The sequence below is a fragment of the Fukomys damarensis genome, unplaced genomic scaffold (genome assembly GCF_012274545.1).
Source record: "Fukomys damarensis isolate Sample0158 unplaced genomic scaffold, DMR_v1.0_HiC HiC_scaffold_5, whole genome shotgun sequence".
Taxonomy (NCBI): Eukaryota; Metazoa; Chordata; class Mammalia; order Rodentia; family Bathyergidae; genus Fukomys; species Fukomys damarensis.
In genome coordinates, this window is record NW_022900917.1 from 23,394,729 (window position 1) to 23,410,017 (window position 15,289).

Genomic DNA, 15,289 nt, shown 5'->3' on the forward strand with positions numbered 1-15,289 from the left:
GGCCTATTTCTTTGCCAGTACCATGCTGTTTTTATCACAGTGGCTTTGTAGTATAGTTTCAAATTGGGAATTGTTACACCTGGTGCCATGTGACTGTTGCCTATAATGGCTTTTGCTATTCTAGGTCTCTTGTGGTTCCAAATGAATTTTTGGATTCTTTTTTCTAGTTCTGTGAAATATAAGTGTTGGAATTTCAATTGGCATTGCATTGAATGTATATAACAGTTTTGGTAGTATGGCCATTTTCACTATGTTGATTCTTCCTACCCAGGAGCAGGGGATATCTTTCCATTTTTTTATATCCTCTTCGATTTCTTTTTTCAGAGTGCTGTAGTTTTCAGTGTAGAGGAGATCTGTACATTTCTAAAATGAGAAAGAGCTAAACCTAATAGAAATTCATGTATTGAAAAAACCTTGACATTTCAGGTACTAGAAATCCAAGTTTTTATTCTTGTGAACTCTTCTTTGGATGCACTGTAGTTTATTATTATCTCTAATGTGTCATGAGTATTTATACATTTAAATTGAAAAGACAAAAAGTACATCTAAGCCACTTGAGATCACTGGGGTCATAGCAGCATGTTTGATGAAAACTGCCTTCATAAATCTATTTAGTACTCCAGATGGAAGTATTTCTTGGCATTGACAGTAATGACAAGTGCACTGATTTTCTAGTTAATATGAAGACTTCTCTGAGAACAACAAAACTATAGGTGAGCAATAAATAAATTCTAGATTATGGTTGTCAAAATACATTCTGTGCACACAGAGGTTAAAAACAAGTGACATATTTTTGACAACAAGGAAAATGCATTCTTGATTATTCAATCCTTGAAAATAGTGTGGTACGTCTCATAAAGATTTGTTTTTTTAGGAAGGGATTAGTTGAATGTTAAATAAGTACATACTCCTTAAATACTTGCTTCAAAATAATGCTTTAATTCTTGGTTCTGATACTGAATTTCTGAAGGGGATGACAAAAGGTCTGACCTCATCTGTGCAATTATTTTTGATAAATGAAGTCCCTGTGGAAAACATTCTTCATGAACCAGTGTGCTGTTCATGTGGCTGTAGAATACTCATAAGTTAGAAAAATAATATCAGAATTTTGGGTTGAATCAAGCAAAAAAAGCGAAGTACAAAAGAAGAGAAGTCAATATATTTTAATTTTAATATATACACAGGCTCAAAGAGTATTTACACAGTAGTTTTAAATGTAAGTAGACAGAAATATATAATTGAAGAAAAAAGTAAATTTGGTTGTAAAAACTTTATAAGGAACAAAAAAGGGCAAAGCCAGCTGTTCCTCAGAGAAAGGTCTACTACCTAGAATATTTAAAGAACTAAAAAAACAAACAAACAAACAAACAAACAAAAAACAGACCCACAAATATATAGACCCAATCTAAAAATGGGCATCTGAAATGAACAGACATTTCTCTGACAAAGAATTCGGGATAGCAAATAAACATCTGAAAAAATGCTCAACATCACTGGCCATTTGAGAGGTGCAGATGAAAATAACACTGAGATTCCACCTCACCCCAGAAAGAATGGCTGTTATCAAGAAATCACACAATAACAAATGCCTGCGGGGTTGTGGGGAGATAGGAACCCTTCATTGTTGATGGGAGTGCAGACTGGTGCAACCATTGTGGAAATCAATAAAGAGATATCTCAAACAACTGGAATTAGAAGTCCCATTTGATTCAGCTATTCCCCTGCAGGTTATCTTCCCAAAATAATTTAAAAAATCATACCACAGTGATGATATATGTTTACCCATGTTTATAGTGGCACAGTTTGTAATAGCCAATTGGAAACAGCCCAATTGCCCCATCAGCTCGAGACTGGATTAAGAAGTTGTTTTTTTAAAAAATAAAATGGAGTACTACTCAACCATAAAAAATGAGAAACTAGAGTCATCTATAGCTAAGTGGATGCACACTGAGGCCATACTCTTGAGTGAAATTAATAAGTCACACATGTTTAAATACGGAATAGTTTCTCTGGTGTGAAAAAGTAAAAGTGTAAATAAGGATTAAAATGTATAATTGATATTGTGTAATGGAAGAAAAGTCTAAAAGAGTAGAAGAAGTGGGAGGGGTAGGGGAAAGATAAAAAGGGGAAAGACATATGTGCAGAGGAAATACATGGAAACAAAATCTTTGTAAACAAAGTTTTATTTTGACTTTGAAATCATGTGTGGGGACATGTGCCAGGTAGCACAGGCAAGTGGGGCTCTAGGAAACTCAAAGAAGGAGGTGGGAGGCAAGAGTCAAACACATGGAACATAGATAAAAGGAGATAATTCCCTTCCACTTTATCATGGTGGGTGTTCATTTACTCATTGCAAGACCTTACATATTCTTATTTACAGCCTTTCAAGTGCCAGTTGCTATACTGAGAGTTTAGAAAACAAAGATAAAAAGAGCCACAACCTTTAAGAAATCAAGGCTAGGTGGGGGAGATAAACATTACAACAGACAACTGAAATCCACATGATCATTGTTCAAAACAATGGTTTAGGAGTCCAAGTCCAAGATGTTATCTGAATATAAAGCAAAGAACATTCAAATTTGCCTGGGTGAGTTGGAGAGGGCTTCATAGGGCAGACACTAACAATGGCTCATTAACATTAACAGCTGAATAAAACTTACCCTGCCCAGTAATCAAAGAGCAGGAACGGAAGCCAATTATACCTGTCAGGCTTGCTAGAATATATATATATATAATTTCAACATTACTAGTAGATAAAGGACAGGACTGAGAGTTTTTTGAGGCTAGGAAGCAGTAAGGACACCATGGGATGTTAAAAAATTCAGTGGTGAAACAGCAAGGCTTGATGTGCTGGAAATATCCATTGCTGGGTCTCTAACTTTCATCCTCAGGTCTAGGTCAGTGTTTCTAATCATCTGCAGAATCTTTCTGTGCCTCTCCATTAAAAGAGTGGCCTCTTGACCAGTGGAAACAGTTTCACATTGGAACTTGTTAGAACACAGCATCTCAGGCTCACTTGAGACCTGCTAAGTCAACCTGCATGTTATGTATTTACTTTGTGATATGAGGTCTTGTTACATTGCCCTGGCTAATCTTGAACTCCTAGTTCAAATGATCATCCTGCCTCAGCCTCCAGAGTAGCTAAGAAAACAGACACACAGACTATCATCTGCATTTTAATAAGACTTCAGGTAATTTGTAGGTACATTGCAATTTGAGAAGTACTGCTCCAGGGTGCTTGTTGGTAATTAAAATCACTGGTAAGGTCTCATCTGCTAAACTATAATCTTTGGATTGAAACTCAAGAATCAACATTTCTTATAGGTTTTCAAGGAGATTTATGACATGCAAATTAAATGTGAGATGCTATGGGCAATTAATTAGCCATGGAATTATTTTAAAAAGGAGTATGCAACATCCTAAAATTGGCTAATTCAAAAAGTTACTCAGGACACCATCAAGAGGGACAAGGGCAGCAACAATTGTCAGGAGTGATTGCATTACAAGTTGAGGACCTTGAGTCGGGCCAGGCTATGGGGTAAAAGAGAGCAGGTGTCTGAAGTTCCAGCAGTATGTCTACAACCCAAGGTGTGAAAAGGAGGGAGGAAAGGTCAGTGTTGGCTTTGGAAGTGGTTGAGCTTTGACTAATGTTTTATTCTTGTTCTCGAGATTCATATTTCTTATTGAACCACTATGTTAGTGTTAGCTAGGTACATGTTTTGTCCTTAAGTCATGGTACTACAATAAATAAAGATCTGGGACAAAAATTCGTTCTCCATAACTCCTGCTTTTGGGTAACATGCATCAATTCCTGAGCTGGGCGTGGTGGTGCATACTTGTAATCTCACCACTTGGGAGGCTGAGAAAGTAGGATTGCAATGAGTTCAAGGACAGCTTGGGCTACGTAGTGAGTTCAGGGCCAGCTTGAACTACAAAGGGAGACCTTGGCTCAAACCCCGTCCCCCAAAAAAGAATCACTTCCTGGGGAAAAGTTCTAATACTGAAATGGTCATGTAGGTTCTATGAGCTTGTGTATGAGAACTAATCCAGTTAAAAGTTAAAAGTGACAGACTTCAAAAAGTAAAAAGATCTGGACATGGTGGCACACACCTGTAAGCCCAGAACCCTGGAAAGTCAGATCACACAAGTTCAAGCTGAGCCTGGGCAACTAAGCTGCTATTATGGCTTATATCTTGATGTCCCCACAAAGCCTCAGGCAGTCAAAGATGTGATTTTTGGAGGTGGCTGGATCTGGAGAATGTGATATTGGGATCAAGGATGTGTGATCACTAAATTAGTTCACTGATTGGTTTGGCACAGTTCTGGATAGGATTAAGGGCGACCAACCCTGGGTGTGAGTGCTATCCACCTTAAGTGTAAGTAGGCTAGATAAAATATAAGGGATAGAAAGAGATTTGCTATTTTTCACTTGCTAATGCAGCCCTTCTCCCTTCTGTCCTCCGCCTGCCATGAACTGTTTCTCCTCTGTGATGCCTCTCTGCCTTGCCACCATACCTTGGAGCCAGCCAACTATGAACTGAAACCTCTCACAAACTCTGAACCAGATAAACCCTTCCTCCTTTAATTTTGTGTGTCACATATTTTGTCTCAGAAAAAGTAACTAACACAGAATTTGTTACCAACAGTACAGTCATTATTGTGACTATGCCTGTGGACCAGGAGCCTTTGGAATTGGCTTGTGGGAAGAGTTTGGAAAGGTTTGGAGATGCTGGCTGAAGAAGCAGCTGAGGAATACCTTAAGCTATACTTGATGGGAGATTTTGGCCAAAGGTCAGAAGACCAGAATGCTGATAAAAACGCTGTCCATGAAGACCAAGTTCAGAAAGTTTCTGCTGGGAAGAGGACTACATTGCCTGTTGGACTCCAGATGATTTGTGTTTTGCCTTGGCAGAAAGTTTGTCTGCATTTTATTCTTGTGTTCAGAGGCAAAAGAGGTTTTTGCCTGAGTCTGAGATTAAGGGTGTCAGACTAACGAATCTTGCAGAAGACATTTTAAGACAGTCTAATGTTGGGGAGCTGGCATCGCTACTGTTGGGAGCTTTTAGCCAGATTTATGTTTGGAATCAAGAGTAAAGAGTCCAGCAGAATGATTTAAAATATGAATTTGGCCAGAAAAGTTTGGCAAAGTTGTGGATTGCATAGAGCACAGGAGAATTTAGTTGCAGAGAAGGAACAGAACAATGGAAAAGATGGCCTGGGAACATCACAAGGAACAGGACAGCCTCAGAGTTGGAAAGGTGAAAGAATTTGCTTTGAGAAGAGTGTACCAGAATACCATGTTCCAGAATGGTGGCAGCCTGGAGAATTTGTTTCTCAGGATTAAATTCAGAGTGCCTAGCAATCCAGGCATTTGACCCCTACAGCCAAGAGAGGAGGCCTGGCTACTGCTGCAGCTGGCAGCAGACACTGATGTCATCCACGTGGTACTGCATGCATGGTTTTAGTTGCATGCAGAATGCAAGAGTTGTGAGGTCAGGAAAGCTTCCACCCAGAATTCAGAAGAAGGCCTGGGAGGCCAAGCAATGTGATCCTGAGAGGGCAACGAGTGAAACTGTGAGTATGAAGTTGAAGGTGCAGTGGAGGCCCCAGAAGTTTGGAGAGGCCAGAAAAGTCTGAGGAAAACCTCAAGGAGGGAGCAAAGTTGGACCAAGAGAGAAGTCATGGGAGCTACAACCACTGGCAGTGTTGAGGGGGCAGAGCCACCCAAGTCCTTTGGAGTTCACAACTTGCCACAGATTGCTGGGGATGCTGCACATGGAACTGCAGGACTTAAGGTCTGGCCTGCTGGATTTTGGACTTGCTTTGGTCTCATTTCTTTGTATTCCCGTATGTACCTTTTGGAATGGTAATGTTTATCTTATGCCATTGTATGTTGGAAGTGTTTGACTTTCTTTTAATTTGTACAGGGGCTCGCAGACAAGAACTTGCCTTAAATCTCAGGGAAGACCTCAGACTTAAACTTTTTGTCAATGCTGAAACTGTTAGGACTTTGGTAACTCTTAGAGATGGACTAAACTAAACACTTTTTGCATAAAGGGATGTACATGAGTCTTTGGAGGGCCAAGGGTGGGATGTTATGGCTTGTATCCTAGATGTCCCCCCGCAAAGCTGCATGCAGTCATTGGCAGGCTTTTCAGATGTGGCTTGATCTAAAGTGTGTGATGCTGGGGTGAAGGGTTAGTCTAGTTCTGGGAGGATTAAGGGAGCCCCACCTTGGGTGTGAGTGCTACCTGACTGACCTATAGGCAAGTAGCCTGGATAAGAAGATAAGGAACAAAAAGAGCGTCATCATTTGTTGCTTGCTTGCTGTTTGCCACCTTCTGTTTGCCCTGCTTTATGAACTATTGATTCTCTTTGATGCCCCTCTTGCATGCCAACCTGCCTTGAAGTCAGCCAACTATAGCCTAAAACTGCTGAAAACTTTTAGCTATATAAACCTTTCCTCCTTTAACTTTGAGTGTTGGGTATTTTGTCTCAGCAACACAAAAAGTAACTAAGATGGCCACTTAGACCCTATCTTTTTCTCTCAAAAAAAGTATGTATATAAAAAAGGGCTGAGGATATAGTTCAGTGCAAAGGCTCTGGGTTCAGTCCCCAATACCACCAAAATTAAAAATCAAAAGTAAAAATGTCTGGACATTGGGTGTAATGAAAGAGTATATAGAGTGTGATTTATAAACATTTAAACAAGCTATCAATCAGAAAGCAATAACCACATCCACATTCAGTACAATAATTTGGCTAAAAAATTCTAGCAAGAGGTTAATTTTTCCCTCCTTGTTGTATTTAATTAGTGATTTTGCTTTACCAAATGCCTTTTGGTGTTTTTTTTTCTACACCTTAATCCTCCAAATTGTTTCATTTTTCCAGTCCAGACTAAGAATTCTAAGTCAGAATCTCAGGACCCACAGCTGCTGCAAAGGTCACTTGGGGAACTGGTCTCACAAAGCATCCTGAGTTTAAATGAGTCCCACAGTCTATACTTTGCTAGGATTTCTCAAACAGTAGACTAAATAGGAAAGAAAATAATGGAGGTGTGAGTGTGTGTGTGTGTGTGTGTGTGTGTGTGTGTGTGTTTGAGAGAGAGAGAGAAAGAGAGAGAGTGAGAGTCAGAGAGAGTTAAGACCCTCATGATCTGAACTGCAGTTATCAGAAATTTAGGATATGGCAATTTTGAGGGGTGCGACCTAGTGTGAGTCAATGTTTTACACTCAATCGCCTAGTGGTGTGTGCCTGGTGCTAAGGGCTAAGGGCCTGGAAGAGCACCTAGAGTCTTCTGATTATCCAGCACCCAGCCTTGATGGCAGCGAAGGTGAGGCAGCTCTTTCATAAGCTGGGATGTCTAGCACTGACCTACTGAAAGGGATCTTGCACATAAAACTAAGAAAGTTTTATTCCATGAGCTTTCTGTACCCTCGGTTTTTATAATCATATTTACAGGTTGTATCAATTTGTTAAAATAGTTTAATAGTATTAAACAGCCAACTAGATCAGCAAGTACATTATTAAATGTAATAAGTATATTCTACCTTGGTCACAAAAATTTGTTATAGATATACTCTCAAATCAGGCAGCCTAGCTACATGAACTTTATCACTATTCTTCACCAATCTACAAATGTCACAAAATTCTTGCTACTGACCTCTTGATTTGCAAAAAGTTTCAGTAAAAATGAGTAAAGTTATAAAAACAGGCATAAACCAGGTAAGGTCAAGGAAGTAATAGTTATGCTCCTGAACTTTTGAGAACAGAGGTAATGGTCACATGGATATAAAAAAAGCCTCACTGCTAGAACTTCAATACCATTTTCTAAGTAAAATCCAGTTGAATATTGGCTAATAGTTGTAAGTATCACAAAAAGGTCATGAAGAAAGGGTTTCACAATGACCTGTGAAGAGTGAACACTCAGGCACACCTATGAACTGCTGTGGGTGTGTGCTCTGGAAAAACCTTAAATAAGAAGTTGCACTCTGAGGAATTTACTATACAGAATGATGCATACAAGTGTACAAAGATAATATATCTGAGAATATTTACTTCAATAATATTTGCTGCAGGGGAAAGGTAAAGGGATCTAAAAACCCACTAAAAGGGATTTGGTTGAAAAATGAATGAAAATGGAATACTATGCAGCCATTTGTTTACAAAATGAGACAGAAGAGTATGCAGTTATATTCATTATATGATCTCACTGCTGTAAAACAATATATACATAAAAATGTGGGTGGATATGTTCAAAGCAATTAACAGTGGAGATCAGAATAAGGGAAGAGAGGTAAGAGAACAATTTTGACATTTTAGCTTGCATACTACATGATTTCACATCAACTTTTGAAAAAGTTATTAAATAGCACTCTTTTCATAATTAAAAATCATAAACTTATTCTTAAAAATCAGTATTTTAAAAGATTTTGAATTCTAGGTTCAGAGTTGAATAAGCTGATAGATTAAGCAAAAGCAACAAAATGGGAGCTTTATAGATACCTGGAATTTTTAATTGGCTTCTAGGAGAAAGCATATGAAATCTCCTTTCTGTGCCAATCAAGTGCTGTCCCTCCCACACAAAGGGGGAACTTGTGTGGGGTGTGAATCTACATATTTCACTTGCTAGCACTGAAGCACATTTGGCTTTGATTAGAATCCAACTTAAATATTTACTTTATATTCACAAAATAATGAGAAATGAAGCTACACCCTAGAAATTAAAATGCATATTCTTGAACAGAGAGGGGGAGGATTATAGCATGATTGAGAATACAATCATTGGTTTTAAAATATATAGAGCAATTCTGTTGAAGCAAAGCTCCATCTTCCAGTTCTTTAACTAAAACTATGGAGCAAAGTCATAGTGTAACTTTTCAGTAAATACAAGGTTATGATGATAATTAAGTTCCTTTATTACAGAAGAAAGACAAACATTTTTGAAGATGATTAATGATTAATTTCTCCCTGTTCTCTCTGCTTTTTTGACAGAGACGGCTACACATGGATGAACATGGACCCCGACTTCATCTTTATGGTGAGGTTGCATGGCCCCTATGGATTATTCTGGCTGCTTAGCGTGGTAAGAACCATGTGTGAATGGAGCCGACACCCAATTGCATTGAAAGCAGCGGCACGATTCTCTTTGCTGGTGTTTCATGACCAGTATGACCTACTTGGATACACAAGTACTTGGCTTCTTCGTAATCATACCTTGTTTTTCAGTTGAATTCCTATCTCTGAACCTGGGAAGTACACTAAGAAAGAAAGGGAGCACAGAGATTTGAAGACCATTGGAAAATTGGAAAGCTCATATTAGGGATTCATACTTGTTTGGTTCACTTATCGCCTTGAAATCCTCTGTTCCAACACTTTGTTCTGCCATGACATCTCTTGGTGTTTACCTTTTTGTCGAAATAGAAGATAACTAATTTAAGTATTATAAATAGTCTTTTTGATGTTTTGGGCAAACTGTAAAACTTGAAAAATTAGAAGACATTCAGGAAGGATTTGTCGTTCAATCAAGAATTTCAGAGAAACTCATCCTGAACCATCAAAAGTATTTCAAGCTTCCTGGATCATAAGATCAAACTTGGACAAGATGCATTTCCTTACACATTTATTTTAAAATGTAAACTTAAAACCTTCCAGTATTCAGAGATATTTGGCTATTTCATATTGAATAATCTCATAATGCTCCACAATTCTTCGTAACAAATAACTTTTAGCTGTATGTGTTTTCTATATTTCTAATCTTTGACTTGTGTTTCCAATTACAAAGACGAAGAAAAGCAATGAAGAGGCCATTAAACCATTTGTGAAGATTATTTCTCTGTATTTTAATCATTTGTTTTCTAAGTGACATTTAATACTTGAGACAAAGTTAAATAAAAAACTAAGTGAATTAACTGCTTTGGGCAAGTTTGGGACTAAGGTATTCCTACCTTTCAAGGAGACAGCTTTGCAAAACAGTAAGGAGAGACTCTGCACAATATGTTGTGAAGAGAACAATGATGTTGTATTAATGCCAATTTAAAAATATACTCAAATGTGTGGAGAATTACCTCTTTTGAACTAATGCACTGATTATAATAACAATTCTCCTTCCATGGGCAAATTGAGGCCCAACTTTTTCTGCAGTGAAATCTGCACTTTAGCAAAACTCTTGGATACAGATAAATCCCTTGAGACCTTCTTGATTTATCTTTTATTTGCTCCAGCACTCCTAATCTATGACATTAATTTAAGGTGCATAGAAGTGTATCAGACAACATTCTCTTCCCTTTTACAACAAGTAATAGGTTTGACTAGTCTTAAAGGAACTTACCACATAGTTCTTCTGTGTCAAGATTGCTGAAAAGAAAAAGAAATATTATTACTTTGGTAGCACTGTTTATTTAAGCGTCTTGTTTTATTTTTTTTCAGCACTGGGGAATGAACCCAGGGCTTGCAGATGTTATACAAGTGCTCTTCACTAGCTACATACTCATGTAAGTGTTTTAATAGTTAAATACTATTAGGTTCCAATCTATATTATTATGTTAGTAAATGGTAGGTAAGCTACTTCTCTTATACATTTTTCATTGTGTAAAAAAACACAGGTTATTAACATGACTATATTATATTCTCTCTTTGAACAAATACCTCTTGAGATTTGTATTTTCCCCTGTAACATATTGGAGAAATCATGCAAGATGGTGAAGAAGGTAAGATCTGGGCTAGGATGCATGAGTTCAAATCCTAACTCTACTATTTACCTTCCCTGCAACCCTGAGTATTTTACATCTCTGTTTCAATTTCTGTGCCCCAAGATAAGGATAATAATAATTTCTGCTTCATGAGGTTTAACTGAGTTAATATATGTGTTGCTGGCATAAAGTGAGTATTTAGTAAAAGTTAATCATTTGGATGGCACTGCTAGCATTTCTATACCTAAATTCAAAAAGTAAATTAGATTCAATGCTTATGTCAAGTGACTTTTAAAATAAAGTTACATGGTTCAATGTTTAGATTCAAACAATAGAAACTTACTACTCTTATGACAATGAATGCAAAACACCCAGATAAAATGTTAGGAAACATAATACATTATTATCAGAAGAATAATTCCATTAACCATTAACCAAGGAAGATGATACAAGAATGCAGTAGTGGCTCAATAGTAGGCAATAAATCAATATAACTGATTGATTCATAACCTTATGGAGAAAAATCACCATCTTAACAAGTGGTGAATGAGAATAATAATTTCATAGTAATTCTTAATGTTAAAAATGTTTAAGTGGAATAGGACTAGAAATAAACCTAAAGATGTCAAAGACTGTTAAAGATCAACTACGAATATCAATTAGTTACAAATCTTTGACACTTTTAAGTTGTCAAATGTCAAAACTCAATGTAATTTTTAAAATTCAGTCTTTATGTGAGTAGCAGTAAGAATTGGTGGGCAAGAGGTACAAACAATTTGTTCACTGAGCTCTTTTATCAGTTCCCACACCCTTCTGTTAAGCCATTTGACACTCAAGATTTCATTCTTGGACACTGAATGCTTGATCTTGGCTAAATGATGTTTCTACACTTTAGTGCACCTTTTGGTAAAGTAGTATTTGTCATCAGATAGAGGATATAAAGTAGTTTCACTGCAAGGTCTTAGTCATTCCTTCATTTATTCCACAAACTTCTATAGCTATCTGTTGCCACTGATATATGAGGCTTCAATAAATACCAAAATGAATACATCAGATTGCTAATCTCTAGAAACTCAATTTAGAAGGAGGCTCAGGCAATAAATAATTAAATTACAATAAAATAGTTGATATGAAGGAAGTGAAGAACTGGCAAAAGGTATCAGGGTATATACCTAGGAGGATAACACATTTGAGTTAATTTCAAGGGTTCAATGTGAGTAGGAATGGCAGACAAAGGAAGGACATCCTGGCGAGAAAAAAAAATTTGCAATAAAAGTTAAAAGTACATAGACTATGTCATTGAATTTCAGAATACGGAGTGGTTCCTCTGAATGTTAGTTTCATATGTCAATCTGACTGGATTAAGGAACACACAGCAGATTAGCACAGCATACTTCTGGGTGTGTTTGATGGGTGTTTCCATAGATGACTGGAAGGTAGGCCAGCGAACTGAGGGAGAAGATCAACCCCAGCTGTGGGTGGCACCAACCAACAGGTTTGTACCCTGAATAGAGTAAAAGGTATAAAAAAGGAAGTTAGTGTGCATTTTGAAGAGCTTCAGTCTGCTTGAGTGGGTGGGTCTGTCACTGCCATTGACTTTGGACATCAATCTTCATTTTCTTCAGCCTTCCAAAGTAGAGTCATACCAGTGACTCTCCAGTGAGCTTCCAGGCCTTTGAGCTTGGACTTCATTTTTTTTTTGTGTGTGTGTGGTACCGGGGATCGAACTCGGGCCCTTGTGCTTAAAAGGCAGGCAGTAGAACCACTGAGCCAAATCCCCGGCCCTGGACTTCAACATTTTTTTCTCTTTTATTAGTTTATTGGTACGTGTTAGGTATACAGTACTGTTACATTTATTGTTGGGATGTTGTTCCTTTAGATGACAGGTCTTGGTTCTCGTTTTTCCCCCCTTGGACTTCCATCTTTAATCCCTCTTGTTCTGTAGCTTCCAGCTTTTGTACTGAGCAGCTACTGCATCCTCCAGCTCTCCAGGGCACAGATCACTGTAGCCTCTCCCACCTCTGATCCCACAAGCTACCCAATAAATTCTCTTCCATAATTACACATGTATTTTCTATTGATTCTGTTCCTTTAGAGACCCCTAACTAATATAGTTCCTGGACTGGAAAATAGGTCACCAATGAAGAAATGGGATTTAAAAAAATATGAGTCATCTAAGAAATTTTTACCTTGTTATCTATTTGGAATCATAAAAGAATTTTCGGAAGATGAGTAACATGGCTGGATTTAAATTTTTAAAAGATTCCTGACAGATGGTTTTAGATTGGACAGAAGAACAGTGAAAAAGAGGCCCAGAGCCCACTTTGCAAATTATTCTAACAGCCGGGTCAGTCCTTCTAAGGGGCATGTGGCTCAGAGGGTGTGCAAGGCCATCCAAGGGGGCAAGAACAGATACTTGAACTTCAATTTCTTTTTCTTTTCTTTTCTTTTCTTTTCTTTTCTTTTCTTTTCTTTTCTTTTCTTTTCTTTTTTTTTTTTTTTATGCAGTGGATCAAACTCAGGACCTTCACTTGCGAGGCAGGTGGTGGTACCACTGAGCTAAATTCTCGGCTTGAACTTCTATTTCTGCTTATATTTAATGTTTAACTTTTTAAATTTTTTGTGTGATTTTATAGTTTATAATAATTCAGTGGTGCATTTATAGAATTCATAAACAAGTAAATCTATATTTGGATTATACTCTAAAAAGCATTACTAATAGGGGAGCTGATCAATAAGAATTCAGTAGTCTAATAATGACAGGCAGAGATGGTACAAAGGGGCAGAAAGGAAAAGAGTGATGTGAAGCAGTTTGAGGGAAAACTTACTGGATTCAGGATTAAATAATTTAGATATTTTTATAGCTTAGCTATTAGCTGAGAGTTATCAAACATTTTGGTCACTTAAATGAATGTTTTTCTCAGTGTTTTTAAAGAACTTCATACTTGAAAAGGCCATTAAAGGTCATTTTATTTTTCTGTTTGTTTTCCTCAGAATAGTTCATTGGTTCGAAATGTGATTTTTTTTTTGAGTTTCCATTTTTCCCAGTTTTTCTTCATTTTCATTAGAATATGTTTACAATATAAAATAATCAGACTCATATTGGGGAACTGATATCTCTATCTATCTAGCTACCTATTTACTTATCTATATAGAATCTGCCAAAAAATTGTATACATACTTCAAGAAAAGAAAAACAGTATGAGTTTTTTGCAATGGATGATGTTACCTCTGTACGGCAGACCCTAGAGGATGTCATATATTGCAGAAAACCCACTACACTGCCAGCCCTTAGAGAAGAAACTGAAAATGCATGTGCAGCAGTCTCAACGACCAAGGCTACCCAAGCAGCAGTTGACCATACTAATAAACATCTGGAAGCCAATGGCCGACACCGCGAGCACCTCTTCTAATTGTGGAGGCCAAAGGTAACATATTAAACTTATGATGTCTTAATAATTTAGCATTAAAATATTTATACAAGGTTTTCTTTTTCTGAAGTGTGCATATATTTTTTGCCCCCTCCATATATGTGTGTGTGTATAAAGCAGCAGTTGACCATACTAATAAACATCTGGAAGCCAATGGCCGACACCGCGAGCACCTCTTCTAATTGTGGAGGCCAAAGGTAACATATTAAACTTATGATGTCTTAATAATTTAGCATTAAAATATTTATACAAGGTTTTCTTTTTCTGAAGTGTGCATATATTTTTTGCCCCCTCCATATATGTGTGTGTGTATATAACCCTCTTATAATGTCTAACTTAGTCTATCTTTTATATTTTTGGCTTTTCATATAAGGAACCCATGTGATATTTTACCATGTAATTTATTCCACTTATCATTATAGTTTCAAGGTGTATACATTTTCCCAGAAATGACTCAAATTTCTTCTCCTTTATGGCTGAGTAGTATACTATTGGAGATATGTATCACAGTTTCTTTATCTATTCAGCTGTTGATGGGGTTATAGGCTACTTCCCAGATTTAGCTGGTATAAGTTGTGCTGCTATAAACATGGGCATGCATGTATCACTGTAATATGATGTCTTTAAACTGTTAGGGAAGATACATAGAAGTATGTGCATCCATTATTGGAAATTGAATTATTTGGACTATAGCATAAAAATGAAAGTTCAGAATAATTTGCAAGATTAACATTTAATAAGTATAGACTTTTAATAAGGAAAAAGTAGAGCTGCTATCTTGCAAGTTATTCTGAACTTTTATTTTTGTGCTGTAGTGCAAGTAATTTAAAGAGTTCGTGGCCTCAAACATGCCTTTATTCAGTTGTTTTTGTATTATGCTATTTGTGGTGATTAGTAAGACAAGCTTCCCTTTCTTACAGTAGGCTCATATGGGTGACTTCTAGGAGAGCTGATTTCATGTGGAGACGTATTTCTATTCTGCAATGACTTGGATTTTAAAGGGCTAGTAAGCCACAGACAAACCTAGCATACACCTGATAGCATGCAATAATGGGCAACTGTATAATATTTTAGCAATAACATCATACTAAAATGAGAGAGAAAGGAAGAGTAAGAGGGGGAGAGAGAGAGAGAGAGAGAGAGAGAGAGAGAGAGAGAGAGAGAGAG

At 37.2% G+C, this 15,289-nt stretch overlaps 1 protein-coding gene across 1 annotated transcript in view; it reads right to left on the reverse strand.

Annotated features, from left to right (window-relative positions):
• The window catches only part of Necab1 (N-terminal EF-hand calcium binding protein 1), a 156,197-nt gene that overhangs the window by 72,335 nt on the left and 68,573 nt on the right, over positions 1 to 15,289 (reverse strand). The window contains exon 4 of the mRNA XM_010611999.3: positions 10,331 to 10,356. Within this exon, the coding sequence (XP_010610301.1) occupies positions 10,331 to 10,356 (26 nt within the window). The remainder of the gene's footprint in view (positions 1 to 10,330; positions 10,357 to 15,289) is intronic.